We start from the raw sequence: 16464 nt of genomic DNA on the forward strand, positions 1-16464 counted from the left end.
AGAAACGAAGGAGAAACTTTTCTCCATCACGTTTGATGATGATGATCAAGATAGGTGAATCGCGGTCGTTGTGTGCCTTTGCAATGCACGAAAATTGCCGTTGCTGTATGCCTCTAGCTAGCATTTTACCCCTTCGCGATCGTAAGGGCGAACGGTGAGGAGGTTCAGAAGGTTGTGGTGAGGTTTTAGCTCTAACCTGATTAGGGCATAATACAACATCCAAAACATACCTACGAAAGGCCTCTTTTTACCGGTTTACTGCACAATTGCCAACAACTGCCCTGCCAACCCTTTTCAACAAGGAGCACAAACTCTACACACGTACATACACAGCATAATAATGCGGGAAGCTTCAGAAAAGCACGCGCGTGTGTGTGTGTGTGTGCTTATGTGTATGCAATATGTTGTGGGCTTAATTCTACAAATTGAAAGTCGTAAACTAACCTATTTCTATTGCCCATATGCAAAAGTAAGCCGGAGTTGTTCTGGGCAAAAGACCGCACGGAAGGGTGAAGGGTGGAGAGATGCAGGTCGGAGATCGCAGTTAGAGTGGGTTGAGTTTGGGTGGATCGTATGATGCTGTATATATCAAACAAATGTGCTGGGTGAATCATCAATTTTTACCCATGCACGAACGTGCTCACAGTGTCGATCACAGCAACAACTACTGCTTTGCAGTGGTCAGCAATCTCTGTGGGACATTTTGAGAAGTTGTGCAATGTGAATGATACATATTAATCCACAATACATATCTACAGACAGGTAGTGCTGTTTTCAGACATTTAATGAAACTCCTCAAAGAACTACTGGAACTACTTATTAGATGTGTTTTATACTGCTTCGATCCACAAGCAAGACTGTGCACGACGCAAGGTAGGACTAATTTGATTTAAGACACTAGCAAGAAGCTTCCAAAACAAAATTTTCCAAGAACTATGCGTCCTATTAAGGTTTCCAACCAAAGCGATGCGTAATCGACTGAACGTGCATTGAAGTGGCACTTAAACGCATTGTACATGATTCAAAAACACTTCATCCCTATCGTCTTCTGGTTCGACGCCATATTTGCTAACTAGTCTTCTGTAGAGACTGCTGATAAGGAAGCAGGAGGAAGGATGAGATTAGATTCGATCTTAACACCTGTAAAGTGTAAAGTCTTATTCATGATGTCATGACGCGATTAGCAGTTGCTGCCCCACACGTCTGCTGCCCTGTATCCCTCTCTATGCTCTTAAAGTTATTGTCCATAATATTTCATCAATGAGGAAACATTCTTTCTAATTACTTTGAGCTATCAAGAATTATGCTTGCTGCATTTGGATGCCGTCCGAATCGAAGCTTCCAGCTTTTCCACTGCAACTTGGCCGCCACTGCCGGTTATGGGAGCAGCGGTTCGTGTATAATCGGGCACACTACAGCCAAACGTAACGTAACATCCTCCGCGTCGTCGTCACCATCATCATTGGCAAAGGGACGTCGAAACCTGACGCCTTCCGTCCATTCCCTGTTGTATGCGTTTATACTGCCGCGCAACACGGGGCTCGACACGGTAGGATAGGTTTGTTGGAGCGGGCAAGCACAATACTGTGTGGAGCAAATTGAAGGGGTGTGTGCATGTCAGTGTGTGTGGTGTAAGTTGCCACACACTGCTGGAGGGCAATATAGGTAATAAACAATTGGCAGCAGAGCAGCGTGCCGGATTTGGATGTGCATTTGTATGGGCCCGCGCTTCATCTTTCCACCATCACCACCATCACCACTTGTCTTGTACACACCTTTGTTGTTGCTCTCATGCTTCTAGTTCAATGTTGAATGTTTCGCTGAGCTCACCACCCTCACCATAGTACTAGAAAGCTCTACCACGGGAGGAAACCGCAACCGTTGTTTTATTTTTGTTTTTCCAACTACCGGGGTACGGTCGGTACGTGTTTGTTGTTGTATTATACCGCTGTTTAGCATGTTTCTGTCCTGGGGACAGCATAAACAAGCAAATGTTCTCCCACGTAGCACAAGCAACAAATTACGCCCATGCTAGCTAAAACATAAAAGAAGCTAACTGTCTCATGAGCTGAACAATTAGTGTAAGCAGGCTGCAAGTGTTCGAGAAGACGTGTAGTACGTGAGTTTCCCATGAGCACTGCGCGCGGGCCCTGCGCTGTCTTCCTGTCTCTGACGTCGATCGGCGCAAGATAAAGAGGGTTACAATCATGCTGAAGGAATCTTACTTTACAAAATTGTACCTTGTAAAAAAAAAAAAGATGGTCGCTCCACCTACCCTCGCACAGCCGGCCAGGCACACTTTGGGAGGAAAATTTACAACAAAAGATATGCTACTGGCCTATGTGCCTGGAACGGACCAATCTTGATCACATGTTTCTTTTTTTCTTCCCCGTGTCTACGCATAGGCTGCGAGTCTTATCACGAACAGCTCATACAGAGAATCTTCTCGGTTATCAAAAAAGAAACCGGAAGTGGCGCTCTAACCGCACCACTGGCCTCATTTCTTATTCCTGCGCTTTTTTTGTTGTTATTTATGACCCACCGCTCAGCTATACTATTGGTACAGGTTTGGCACGGATCAATAGGGACCATTTCACCAGGTTCCAGCACTCCCGGAATGGCAGGTCGCGTACCGCAGCGGGTAGAAGCTTAAGTGGGCTTTTCTCTCTCTCTCTAAACGAAAATCAAACATTGAAAAGAAAATCGTGAAGATCAAGCAAAACTACCGCTATGTTTTCTTGTTTTGGGGCCATCCGTCTTGCTAGCGCCTGGTTTGTTAGGCTACCACTGTTTTCCCTACCGTTTTCTCACTTCTCTTCCCCGGTAGGAAATGGGCACACAATTAGCTGGCCACAAATTCGGTAACTGCTTCGTTCGCTTATATGTAAGTGTGTGTGTGATGTGTTTGGGTGCAAAACTCCTCTCGGGAAAGGTAAAACCAGTAAGCAAGCGAGAGCAGGCCGTTCGATTTTTCATTTCCCATGTACACGATCGTCCATTTGCCGGTTGTTTTTTTTTTTGCCGTTGCTTGTCGATACCGCGGAGCCGCGATAGGAACCAATCGTTTGCTTGGCGAGATGTATCGATGGGGTAAAAAGGGTGCAAAAAAGAATAGGAACTTTGTGGGATGACGAAGACAAAAGGGTGTGGGCTGGCGCACCCCAAGAAGACAACCTGACACAAGGGATGGGTGATGGGTCTCTCTCTCTCTCTCTCTCTCTCTCTGTCTAGCATTATTTCTTATCTTTCAAGGCGGGCAGGTGTAGGCACTTGGGCAAACGGAACCGTCCCGAGTTCGGGCTCCTATCGTGTGCCGTCGCCCTTGTTCACCGTAGAAGTATTTCGCGATTTTGCGATAAGGAAAAGAGGAACATAAAATTAAAAAAAAAAAGTATGTAACAATCTATAACTGCCCTCTCGGTCGCTGATGACGGTGGCGGTGATGATGTTGGCCGGTCCTCAAGTGTCACCAACTCACTTACTCACCCACTCCACCGGAGGGGGTGGGTGAAGACGAAAAAAAAGATTCCGTGAAGCCACTTTGTGTCCAACCACTTGACTTGACCGTTCACTGTGTGTGGTGGGTGGGTGGCGTATGGTCCACTTCAGATGCAGGAACCATCCAAATCCGGCACATTCTCTGCACACACACACACACACACAAACATGCAGACGTAGTTATGGTAGAAGGAAATCGACCATTTTTCGAGCTTGCACCCGCAAGTGGCGGACTAAAAAGAAGGGCGCCCGACCGCACAAGCGTTGCACAGCGTTTTTAGTTTGAAAAGGGTTTCCACCAACAAACGCCAGCCGGAAAGTAGGGTGGAACGAAATGGATAATGCATCACACCACTCCGCTCTTCCTGCCTCTTGCTCGATCACCTTGCCAGAGCTCCCCCTCCTACCCTTCCCTCTCCGGATAGGGTGAATGAGACAGCGGCACTGCTGATGGCGGTGAATGATGAAAACCCTGAAGCAGCCCTGGGCAAAAGGGGAAAATGGGCTTCTATTTTTTGTCGTCTGTAGCAGAAAAAAGGTGTTATCATCGGTCAGCAACGTAACACGAACGGAGCAATATTTTGATGATTATTCTGTGTACGTTGGATATTTACAATATTTGAATTTGATTGTAAATTGCGCTTACCTCGTTCGATGGGTCGGTTCTTTGAAGGTTGGAAGGTACGAAGCGCCGTGCACAATTTTATCGGGATGATGCAGGCGTATGGAAATGCAACTGCTCGCGTATGTGTATGTATACGCAAGGGGCGTGAGTCAATGAGTTGTGTGTTGGCGGTTGATTGGTGGATATGGTTTCACCGTACAAGACAGCACACGTACAGTACGGCACACACACATACACACCCGGGAATAAAAAAAAAAAAGACGCACGGCGAAGACACAACGAACCACGCACACACACACAATTAACGCACCGGGTTTAAGGTACTGCCGGACAGCCCAAACCAAGCAATCCGGGAGAAGCCCTACGAAACGAATGAAATGTTTGGGGAGGTTGTTTGTTCGGTTTCCACCTCCTTCTTCCGTGCACACTCAACCACCACGGACAGTGACCGCGTACCGACCGGTCACGGAACGGAACACCGAATGCTTGTATCCAGCACACAAATAGTACCAACGTTTGGGCAACCTTTCTTATCAACGGCACACAGCTGTTTTAGTGCATGCTTCAACAACGGAACCACCGCCTCCGGCTGGCAGCACGACAACAGTTTCTCGCTACAGGCACCACCGCGCTAGCCGCGAACTTGTCTTCTGCCCGAATGACCGTGCAAATGCCAGTGAGAATCCAATTGGAAAAAATTTCCACGAAGGCGGCTCGATGACAGTCGGCAGTGGTGGACCAGCTTTGTCCGAGGTTGGACCATACTGCTAGGTTCCGCCATGTTGATGGCGTTTGACAGTTGAGTGTCGAAGTGAATTTTTCAAAACAACTTGTGGGGGATTGCGGATACTTTTCTCTACGTTATATTTACTATTATTTAATACATATAATGTTTTGGTAAAAGACTCGAGAAGCCCCCATTTCCCTAGAATATTTTGTGTGCGGCACAAAATGCGGTGCGGTGCGGCGAACTGTTTTTTTTTTTGGACAGCTTATTTTCGGTGTTGTCAAAAATCATTCGATAAAAACATGGTACGTTATTAGTTAAAATGGTAACTCGCTAGTTACCAGTGTACAAGTAAGATGTAAAAAGTAAAGAAAGACAATCATTTTAATAACCGATCATGTAAGCCCGGAAAAAAGGTTTCCTATGTGTATGTTACAAAGGGCTAATGTCAGGAAATTTCGGAACCGTTCTACAGATTTATTGTATCTTTCATCACATGCAAAAACACAAAGAGACCATTCAGCTGATAGCTCATTTCATTTATATATATATATATATTAGCTAATTGATGATTACATCCCGATCCGTGAGGCGGGATGATTTGAATATCCCACCCTTGGAGCCTCAAATATTCACAAACAAAGAAATTTATCCTATCTGCATTCAACTTCGTTATTATTATCATATTTATAGTTTCTGTTTGATTCGATGGCAATCATGTGGCGGTGCGTTCGTGCCTAGTATTGAAAGGGAGTAAGAATAAATAAGTATTCGTACATACAAACGCTTACTAGCACGGAAGGCGCCGACCGATACAATTTGCATTCACTTAACCGACAGACACCCACACGCATACATACACACACTTACACACATCTAACTGGGATAGTTTATCAAATAAATTGTTCTAGTTTGTCTGTCGAGCCGCAACAAGCACGATTTCGGTTTTGTTCCGACACTGACTAGCACACGACGAGTCTGGAGAAACGCACCGGATAAAGTAAACGTGTAACGAGGTGCTAACATTAAAATTGAAACAAAGCACGCACAGGCGGAACCAATCCGAAAACGACGAAAAAACGCGTAATGTGAGAAAGAAAAACGTTTTTTTTTCAAACTAATTGACTTGTTCACAACGTATTTTCCGTGCGTTTTCCATCCTAAATAAACGTGTGCCCTGCGCTTACGGTTTTTTGTTCGACCACACAGTCCTCACGCGGCTACTTCACCGTGGCGTGGTTGCTGTCTGTTGATTGTTGAACAATCTTCCGCTACAAAGGTTTTCGCTAAATGGCGCTGTACAGTGCACACAAATAAAAACCACCGAAAAAAAAAAATCACTGCACCGATTTAATCGCTATCGTAATCGTTCCCCTTTCGGCAGGCCGAATTCAGCGGTCTGCGGCTTTCCTCGTCCGATCCGTACATCACCTCTTCGTCCGAATCGTTGATCATCGAAAACGTTGGATTATCCTTCGCTATGATCGGTTCTGTAAAAGAAAAAGCCCAAAGGGGATGGTGGGTTCAGCAATGTGATGAGAGTCCCCAAGCCGCCGCACGGGCTAAATCCGCCGCTAGGTGGCGCCACGGCTTACCATGCACCGCAGGACCGCTCGGTGAGTAGACGTAGGCCATTGCGTAGAGATAAAAGTTTAGCAGCCCGTAGAAGCACATAAACTGGGCCGAGCTCTTGTAGCTGGTGTACAGCTGGGCGATAAAATTATCCTCCAGCGTATCGAAGCCAAAGTGTTGCATCGTTACGATGAGCGAAATCGATAGTACGATCAGCATCAGGAGTGTTAGTATCTTCAGACGCATATCTAACGAAGCGGTGCCGGATAGGTGGAGAAAAAGGGGATTGGGATGGTTAGTGGGGGATGGGATGGTAATTTATGGATGGCGAACCATATGCGGGTTCGGTCATCTCGAACCCCTTGCACCTAGAAGTCGACAAGGACTCGCATATGCTTGCCGGGTTGATCCGTAAAAAACCAGTCGATACTCACCAAAGTACGGCATCGAACGCAGTTCGGAGTACGCTTTCAGCATCAGCAGCCCCAGATACAGTAGGTACATAGCGCCAGCAATCGAAACAAACACCTTCAAACCCTGCAATGGAATGGAATGTGGTTTTTGTTTTTAAATGAATGAAATCCTTCCTTCTTTGCCTTTGCGCCTGGTACGCACGTTATAATTTTCGGAATCTTCAAAGTGGCTGTAGGTGGGATCGTTGAGCTCGTCGCACTTCTCCCATATGCCCAGCACGACCGCACACAGCCAGATCGGCAGCACGACGATCAGCTTCGGCAGGTAGAAGGTTAGAAATTTTCGCTCATTCTGTCGCAACCCATGGTACACGCAGAGCCAGAACATGAGTATACCGCACAGGAAGGTAGTCTGGAGCAGTGCATCGATTATACCGGGGAACCAGTTGTTGGCGATAAAGATGAGCGGAAAGATAGGATCTGTCGAAAAAAAAAAGAGAGAGGTTGTTCGGTATCAGTTACATTGCATGCAGTAGCTTGGATGACTCGGCAGACGTTCGGGTCTTGTTTTTGGTTTAACGACTTTCTTAATGTCACATCGGCCTCCATCTTGTGGCTTACTAGACTTGCTGATACACCACGTAGTTGGATAGTCAAGTCCTCACACTACGGGTGGAGGGGAGGAAGACGATCCGAGACGGGATTTGAACCCCGGATCTGCCTAGATACGTACTGTTAAATAGCAGCAGCAGCGGCAACAGTATCGACAGCCATTTCTGCTCAATCGACCAATCGTTCATCGGATATTTGCGCAACGTGTGCGCAAACCAGCACGTGATGATGAACGTAAACAGCACAAAGATGAACCGGAACCAGATCTCAATCTGCGTGAAGGCGGGATTGTACGATTTGAAGTAAAACTGTACGCTCCGTATGTTGTACCGCTGGTGAAACGCTTCCAGTCCGTAAAACTGCACCGTCACGATGTAGTGCGCGTAGTCGAGAAAGCCGATATGCAGCACGGTAAACTCGTCGCACTCCTCGTAGCTGCAGGACAGATGGCGCGTGCGATTTTTCACATCCGCCCCGCCATTGTGCGCCCCACCGTACACCGGCATAGGTTTGTGTTCCGCCGTAAGGCCCTCGATCTGTACGCTGATGTGAAACTTCTTGTCCACCATCTCGTCGTCCGTATTGTCCGTCGTCAGCTTGGCGATGATCCACAGCTGCTGGGAGTAGGTCGTCAGCAGCGGTGTGCGCATCACGAACGGGCCACGTGCCAGATAGGTGGTGGCGGTGTCGGGTGCGCTTCCGTTCGGCTGCAGCGTGCTGCCGCTTACCTTGCTCATCACCGTAATCGGTGGACCGGCGAGCCCGATAAAGATGCCGAGCCCGAAGCAGGCAAAGAACGCGAGAAAGACGGTGGCAAACTCGCGCTTGTTCATCGAGTACAGCCGCATATGGACGGACCGTTCGCACCGGTCATGGTGGTACGCGGGTGCGATGTATTTGTTAAACTCGCTAAACAGATCGCTAAACTGTGCGAGACTCTGGCGAAACCGGAGACACATCCCGGCGGGCGTGACGTACGAGTAGCCGAGCTTGGACGCATCCTCCGGCGGTTTGGACGATGCGGAGGATGCCATGGTACGGCCGGACCGTTTTACTGAGACGCGTAACGATGGGTAGCCGCGTTGCGATGCTCCTGGTCGTTGGAGGACGTCCTGCGTGTTGACATATGTTAAATATGTTGATGTTGTGCCCTCGCCTGCTCTTCCACCGCCCCCCCTCTTTTCCTAGTGCCGACCGTTTGTGATGTGGATTCGCGCAAGGCAATGCGAGTATGGCTGCCAACGTTGACGGATTGTTCACTATCGATTTGAACCTTCGCTTTTCGCGCTATCGAACGTCGCAATTTGTTACGATTATCTGCTTCGGTAGGGTAGCGAGTGTGACACGGTATTGAAGCACTGTGTTTTGGGTTGAAGTTCGACTGCGATACACTGGGAAGGTACGTTCCGGACGGTGCAAGTGCGTGGAGGGTGAAGTTACATCCTTCTAGATGCAGCGCATGCGCTTCGCTTGGAAAGCCCAACGATTGTTGTATGTTTCTGACATGTGCAATTGTAAACTTGTTACAAAACTGTGTGCAAACTATTTAATAAAAAAAAAATTTTGGAAAGCGAATCATGGACAATACTTATCGTAAAAGGTCACTAATAATTTACATTTTACCGTTGTCACTCTATTTGTTTACTCTACTGGGGGAAAATTGCAATTAAGGTAAAAATTTAAGTGTTATTATATGCTTTAATCTGTCAATTCAAATCGAGTTTACTCTTTACTAAAGATGGCGTTAAAGACATCTTTTTTTATGACACCGCAAGATTAGTCGCATGTTGAGGAGACTAGATTTTCTAATTTTTGAAACAATTCCCTATTTATTTCGTTATTGATTCCTATTTGCCTGTAAGAGGAATATCATAGTCAGTAGAAAGTGTCATATTCAGGGTTTTCGTCGCAGTACAATATCTTCTAGTTGCCCTAGTTGCCCTGCTGACAAACTACGATTTACGTAGGGGTGGTACACAGATATGTGAGCGCCAAACTTTCTCCTATCCAGGGTTAAAAGACAGCACCGATAACAACAACAGATGTTGAGATACGCGCAAGGGTGCTGGCTGCCAACCGGCTGTACTCTAGCTTGAGGAACTTCTCAAAACACTTTTCTCGATGGACACAACCTGAGGCCTGTGAGAGATGGTCGCTATCCAAAACTGGCGAATTAGATTCTCTAAGCAATCGCTGACCATATTGTAAGAATGGTACTGGACCACTCAGCTCAGCTCAGCTCAGCAGAGTCCTTGTAGAGTTTCCATATGATCAGAAATGGTGAAGAGGTTCGAAGTACTGAAGATCAACCTGACCATCTTTTTCTTTTAGGCGTAACGACCTTCTACCTGGTCGTTATTTTTGTTTCTTTATTTCGTAATGACGGCCAAGCCGTATTCCTTAAAATCTAATCTAATATCTAGCTCAACAATTAATTAAACTTATATCCTATTTTGAGGGTAGACATTTCCTTCTCCCTCAATTCAAGTGCACCTTATCCCGGGTGAGCTCGGTTGTGGTCGTTGTTGCTGCCAGGTATGGTTCTAAAGATGTCCTCTTTATGTCTGCTAAAGGGTTGGCGCCTCTTTGGAGTATCGTGCCGAGGAGCCTAACAACTGGCTCCCAAGGAAATCCCCTTTGTTGCGGATACTTTGTTAAGCCGCCAGTCACAACTACACGTCGTCCAAACCTAATTCAATTGGTTCAGTGATCTAATGTTGTCGCTGGCGACCCTGACGCCAATCTGGTCGTTATTGAAGCTTGGAAATTGATATACAAACAACATGCTGCGCGTGTTTGAGACGACGCCGTTCATGTGTCATTTTTTTTTGGGCTGGAAGACCTTGTAGAATACGCTGGATACCCTGTAATAACATTCTGTAGTTATGGCAGAGTTACCAACTAATCTCTAGAGTTCAAAAAGAGAAACAAAGCATTGGGGAAAATATATTTAAGACAGTCAAAGGATAACGTAGTCATCGTTGCCGTCAATCCTCAGCATTCGAGACCTTGCGCAGCAAAGTCGGAACAAGATTGTCGTTACCACAAGCGACTATTGACTTAAAACATATAAGACAGACTTTTTGGTTGACTAGAACAGCCACATATAACTTCCTTGACGGACTATCTTGCTACGAGTAGAATTAAATCAAAGCAGTTAGTTATAGCAGGCCCCATTGCCCTTTGGGATTAAGCCGAAGAAGAGGACAAGAAATTTCAACCACCACAGTGGAAATTCCTCTTTTTCTCTCTCTTTCTCTCTCCCTCTCTCTCCCTCTCTTTTTCACGTAGTAAAATGCAGCAGCACGCATTTTCCACAAGCTTCCAAAAGCTCGCTTTACATCTCGTTCGAGCAGTCGAACAAAACAGCATGGTTGGCGCTTTCGAACTCGAGCAGTTTGCGTAAGCTTTTCGTACTGCTCGAATACAGCATATTTAAGCTTTGCAAACTCCGCGATAGGGAAATTTAAAATGGAAGATGAATTTTTATCTCACAAAATACGCTATTTCTAATACTAAAGAATATTACATATCGCTAGAATAAAAAAAAAAAATAGGGAATAACATCGTAGAATAAAAAAAAAAAGGAAACGCTTTACACATGGGCGGGTTTATTTAATTTTAGATTTTAACTTATATTGGTAAGTTTTGTTTTCATTTTTATTGTCTGACTTGGTACTTCTGTGTATTTTTCTAACGAATAGCATAGAAAAAATCTCTGGTCGTTTTTGGGTTCCACGTTTTGTTTGTTTGTTTGTTGTTGTTTCATGTGTTATGTTCCGTTGTATTGATTCGCTCTTTCTCTCTCATTTCTTCATCTGCTTTCTGCTAACGCCGTTTCCTTAATAGCTTCACCGCTCGTATTTATATATAGTAAAAAAAAAAAACACTGAGGATGTAACAAGTCAAATCAGTAACTAACACATGCTCACGAGAGTTGGCTGCATTTGTGGTAATCGGTTTGCGTGTGTGTGTGTGTGTGTGTGTATGAGTGTAGATGTATGGTTTTGTGTGTTTTTATCTACGCGATCTGTGTATGTTTTCTGGTTTTCGTCTTCCATTTTGTATATATATTTAGTGTGTATATATATATATATATAAGTAAGTATATATACTTTCCGGTATTCCGCCATTTTTCTCCCTCTTCTTTTAGCTATATCTACGGTTCTCCTTCTTTCCCATCTTCCTTTTCTCATGTTGTCTTGTTTGGAATGATTACTTGTATGTTTGCTTTTTTTGTTTTCACTTGCCTTTACCATATGTATGTTCTGTTGTGTCTGGTTTTTGTTTGCATGTGTGTGTGTGTATGTGTTTTAACGTTTTAGATTAAGGATCGCTTCCGAAAGTAAGGATCACGCCTTCGCGCGGATAATTTAGCATTTATATTTCGTTGTTTTCTTTTTTTGTTCATTTTTGCATTCCATTTTTCCCCCCGTTCGCCATCTTATCATGTCTGATACCTTTCTTCGATACCAACTGTACGAATGTGTTTGTGTGTTTTGCATTTTTTTTTAATAGAAATATTTAACAATAGTCCATTCACTGCTTTTCTGTTGGCACTGTTCGCGGTTTTTTTTCTTCGATTTTCCTAACTTTCTTTTATCGTTTTTTTTTATCTTTAAACTGGGTTCCTGTCCCCATTCCAACAGATGGACAAAATGGAGTCTTCGTGCTTGTTACAAATTACTCTCTTTCTCTCTCTTTCTCTCTCTCTCTCTCTTTCTCCATACGAATTTAACCTCACCAGTTTCTATACTTCAACTTATCAATCATTTTTTGGCACATTCATTCATTCTTGCCATGTTCTATTACTTTCTCTTCCCTTCTTTTTCTCTCTGCACGGCACGGTTTCAATAATTTGTTCTGCCTCGCAAGAATTCCAATAGCTAAAATTATTCCGGGGTTTCCATAAATCACTAATCAATAGGCGTTTGCAATTAATGTAAATTCAATTAAAGACACTTTTTGTTCGTTTGTTATTATAATATTAATGTATAGTATATATATATATATATTTATATATGTATATATAAACGATTTGCTCCTCTGCATCCTTTTCCTACTCTTTGCAACAAAGACCTCCCTAATAGGGCTTCGTTTTTGGCTTTCGTTGTTGTCTTCGTTCGCGCATATCTTGCCGTTTTTTTTGGTGTAATGTGAAGGGGAAAGTAGTAGAATGGTTTTCTCATCCTTTTTATTTCTCCTCTGTGTGTGTGTGTGTATGTGTGCATGTGACTCTTTCTTTTTGCTGCTTATGTAGTAGTGTAGCATGTGGCGACGATTCGTATGTGTTTAATGCATAATTTAATAACTTTGGCCACTTTGCTTTAAACTAGAATGTCAATAAATTTCATCAATAGTATCCTCGTTAGTATTTTGCTGGTTTGGTGGTTGCGGTAGTGTGTGGGTATGTGTTTGTATATAGATAAAAAAATTCTCCTACTCTGCTGTTTTTTTTTTGTTGGCTTTTTCATCTTTTGTTCAACACAATCGTGTAATGAATGCATTTTTGTTTTTGGCAATCGCTTCGCTTATTTTCATTCTTTTCACCGCTTTTCTGGACATTATGCCGTTTTTTTCTTCTACTTTGTTCTTTGTTGAGCTGTTGTTTCATTTTTACTTTATGCGTTTGTTTTCTTATGTATGTGTGTTGTTTGAAGAACGTTTCAAAATGGCTGATTGACTGATTGATGTGTAGTGTGTTTTAAATTTCAAAATTTGCTTTCTGCATATCCAATTGGTAGGAATTTGGGGAAAATGGGAAAACATGGGGACATTCGTATCAATTTGGTATGTACAAGTATTACTAACAATGTGTTTTTTTTTCTTCTTTTATCAACATTCACCTGGATCTCCGTGATTAACGATTGCCAAATTAACGTCAATAATCACACAAAAAACAGCAAATGTCAGCAGCAAAAACGGGAAGATAGTAGGAGTACGGGGGTCGTCTTATCCTTTTCCGTTCACAAGGGAAGTAAAAAATGGTTGAGGGAATAGAGCGGCCGTGGGAAAGCGATGGAGGAAAGTTTGCATTTATATAGCATGGCGTTTGATCGAATGTAATTTTGTGTTGTTAATATCAATATTTACTTCTGTTATCCTGCTGAAGGGAGATTATTTTCTAATTTTCTTGTTTGTTTTTTGCTCTTGTTGCTCTTGTGCTTCTCTCTACATCTCACACAAACATACACGCCTGCTCAGGTGTCCTCTAGTGATCTACAATCATACAACCCTTTCACACATAATGCGCACACATACACACGTTCGTTATCAATTTTTACAAATTATTAACTATTTTTTCTCCCCCCCCCCCCTTCCCCCCTCTCCTGTTTTGTTCGACTGCTCATCAGAGCACAGAAGGAAGGTGTGCACTACTTGCTTCTCCAGGCCTCCCTTTCTCCCCTTCACCGAATTCAGCGGAATCCATTTTCCACCTTGCAGCTTCCATCGTTTTATTTACTTCGCTACGTTTTGTGTTTTTTTATTATGAGTTTTTGGTTTAGTAGTTATCTCCATTTCCTTTTAAGTTTAAGTCCACCATGAAACCTTGCTATAAGTGTGTAGGTGTGTAGCTCCTGTTTTCGACCCCTTACTTGTCATTTGCCACTGTTTTAGTAGTAGTTGCACTAGCCTAAAGAAAAAAAACAAACAAAACCAAAAAAAGCCATTTGTTTGTTTTCTTTTGCTTCTTCGCTGCTTCGTTTATCGCTTTCAGTTTGTTTATCTTGTAGCATTAAGAAAATAGTCAAATCCTTATTTTCCCGTTGCGCTCGGAAGCTTTGTGTGTTTTTTTTTTTTTTTGTTGTTGTCATTTAATAATATTTGATTTATATAAATGTGTAACAGTGAAGTAGGGATATCCAATGAAGCTTGTTTGTTTTTGTGTATTCTTTTCCTTTTATCACTGCACTAGATCAGTAACAACTTCCGCTTTTCCCCATTTTGCCTAATGGAAGATGTTGAGTGTCATTTCTTTGTTTTTGTTTGTTTAAAGTGTGTATATGTATATGTAGTGTGTATATGTTCTTGCTTTACAATGACTGCTTTGACTGTTTGCTCGAAAAATCGTTTTGCTTCAATACTGGCACGACACAGTTTTAGTAGTAATGTGTTTTATGTTGAAGAATGCAGAAAATTTGATATAATAACGCTCGATAAGGTTAGGTGTAAGACATGTTTTTACCTTTTTGCTTTGAAACGTATTTGTTGCGTTTGTTTAGTTTTCTCTCTTGTATGTGTGTGTGTTTGGGTTTTTTTTTCTTTTTGACTCCTTCTTTTTGTTTATCCGTAATCGTATCCTCCAATGTGTCCTCCAACTGTACCACTGTGCGTTTATTTCGCTTGGCGGGCACACCAACCAACCGAGCATTGTATTGTCTAGTTAACACTCACTGGTCCACATTGTTGTGTGCGTGTGTGTGTGTGTGTCTCGCTCTCTCTCTTTGCCATCTGTGGTATCTGATGGAGACGCCTTTTCTTTTTTTTTTTGCCACTACTGAGTCACTGAGCACTACAATCTCACGGAGGCCATCTTGCCCCGATGGCAGGTTTGACAACCACCGGGCAGGGACGAACTTAACATTAATAGTAGAAGGTTTGCCTTCGCAACAAGCGTACCTCCTTAACGGGGAAGGCTAACAATTATTTCGCCTATGAAACGATTTTGGTTTGGTCCTAGCATGTATGCGTACCGCCATCTTGCACCGCGGGGGACACTGATGGCGTACCTAAGTATATGGAAGAAACATAGCTCCAAAACGATATTATCATATAAGGCAACTAAGATAAATTGAAACATCGAACTTATCAGTACAATTTAATAGCTACGTATTAAACCTAATGGCGTTTGCGCGTGTCATCGATCGATGTCTCTTTTCGATTGTATGTAATATATTATAATATAGTGGCTAGTGGCTACCGAGCCGCAGTAATGGTTATAAACATAGTATAAAAAGGAATAATAAGTAACTGAATTCACTTCTGGGCCGTTTTGCATTCTTTACCACTCGCGCGCAATTAGATCGCAAAAAGCGCGCAGGATTAGACGAACGAAAAAAAAAAACAAAAAACAAAACTTGTTTCGATGTTAGTCGCTAGACATACTAGACTTAATAAGGAATGAGATACAATGTTTCGGGATTAAGAATAAAGGCGCCGGTGTCCTGTGTCCTGATGCTTATCTTTCTGCGTATGTGTGCATGTGAATCGGTGTAGTGAATGATACTTTGCAACACATAAAACACTGCACTGTCATGAGAACTGTCAACGGATCTGACAGTTCAGACATCCAGTTACTAGCAAACAGTCTAGTAACAAGAGAAGAGTGTTTGTGTGTGCGTGTACGAATGGCTAGATTTTGGAAGTGCAGATTCTTGTGTTCGAGATTGGAAGGGGTAGTAGGGAGGGGGAAGTAGGATAGAGGCTAAAGAAGATAAAATTAATTAATGCGCGTTATAGTCAGCTTAAGCCAATCGTCTTTCACAATCATGTTCAAAAAATAATAATAATAAAAATAATATAAAATATGATGATTTCTTTTAGCATAATTGAAGTTATAGTGAACTGTCAACCCTAACATACATTAGTAGCATACATCACGATCGCGACCGATGGACACAATAAGTTGGAGACGTTCCAGTAACAATAAACCTAATAGTAATAATAAATGCATGTCCTGATGACACCTGTCACATTCGACAACCTGTCACCGTTTGTTGGGTGCTGTTCGTCATAGTATATGCACTAATTCGATCAGTAGCGTGTCATGTCCTGCATTCTCTTTCTGTGGTTACTTTAAGTACGACTTTTGGGCGTAAGAGAAAGAGCGATAGAGAAAAAACAAAAGTGATAACGTGCGTGTTTTTGACCGCTGTTCGGTACTAGCTTCACAGTGACAGGTTACGGTGTATGTAACTCATCCTTTTTTTTTTCTCCTATCCTACGAATTTTGTGTCGGAAGAACAAATACTAAAATGTGTTAAGATGCAAAAACAAATCCGACCGGAACGTGCACA

General features: G+C 43.2%; 2 protein-coding genes across 2 annotated transcripts in view; both read right to left on the reverse strand.

The window, feature by feature from the left end:
* Positions 1–16464, reverse strand: part of LOC126557510 (facilitated trehalose transporter Tret1) — a 259197-nt gene that overhangs the window by 172332 nt on the left and 70401 nt on the right. The gene's annotated exons all lie outside the window — the stretch shown is intronic.
* Positions 6201–8599, reverse strand: LOC126556950 (transmembrane protein 181). The gene is made up of 5 exons (XM_050212532.1): positions 7569–8599; positions 7038–7315; positions 6857–6959; positions 6446–6670; positions 6201–6340 (listed from the first exon to the last, which is right to left on the reverse strand). Exons 1-5 carry the CDS (start codon positions 8479–8481, stop codon positions 6201–6203), a joined length of 1659 nt encoding a protein of 552 aa, XP_050068489.1. The 5' UTR covers positions 8482–8599.

The sequence above is a fragment of the Anopheles maculipalpis genome, chromosome X, assembly GCF_943734695.1.
Source record: "Anopheles maculipalpis chromosome X, idAnoMacuDA_375_x, whole genome shotgun sequence".
NCBI classification, from domain to species: Eukaryota; Metazoa; Arthropoda; class Insecta; order Diptera; family Culicidae; genus Anopheles; species Anopheles maculipalpis.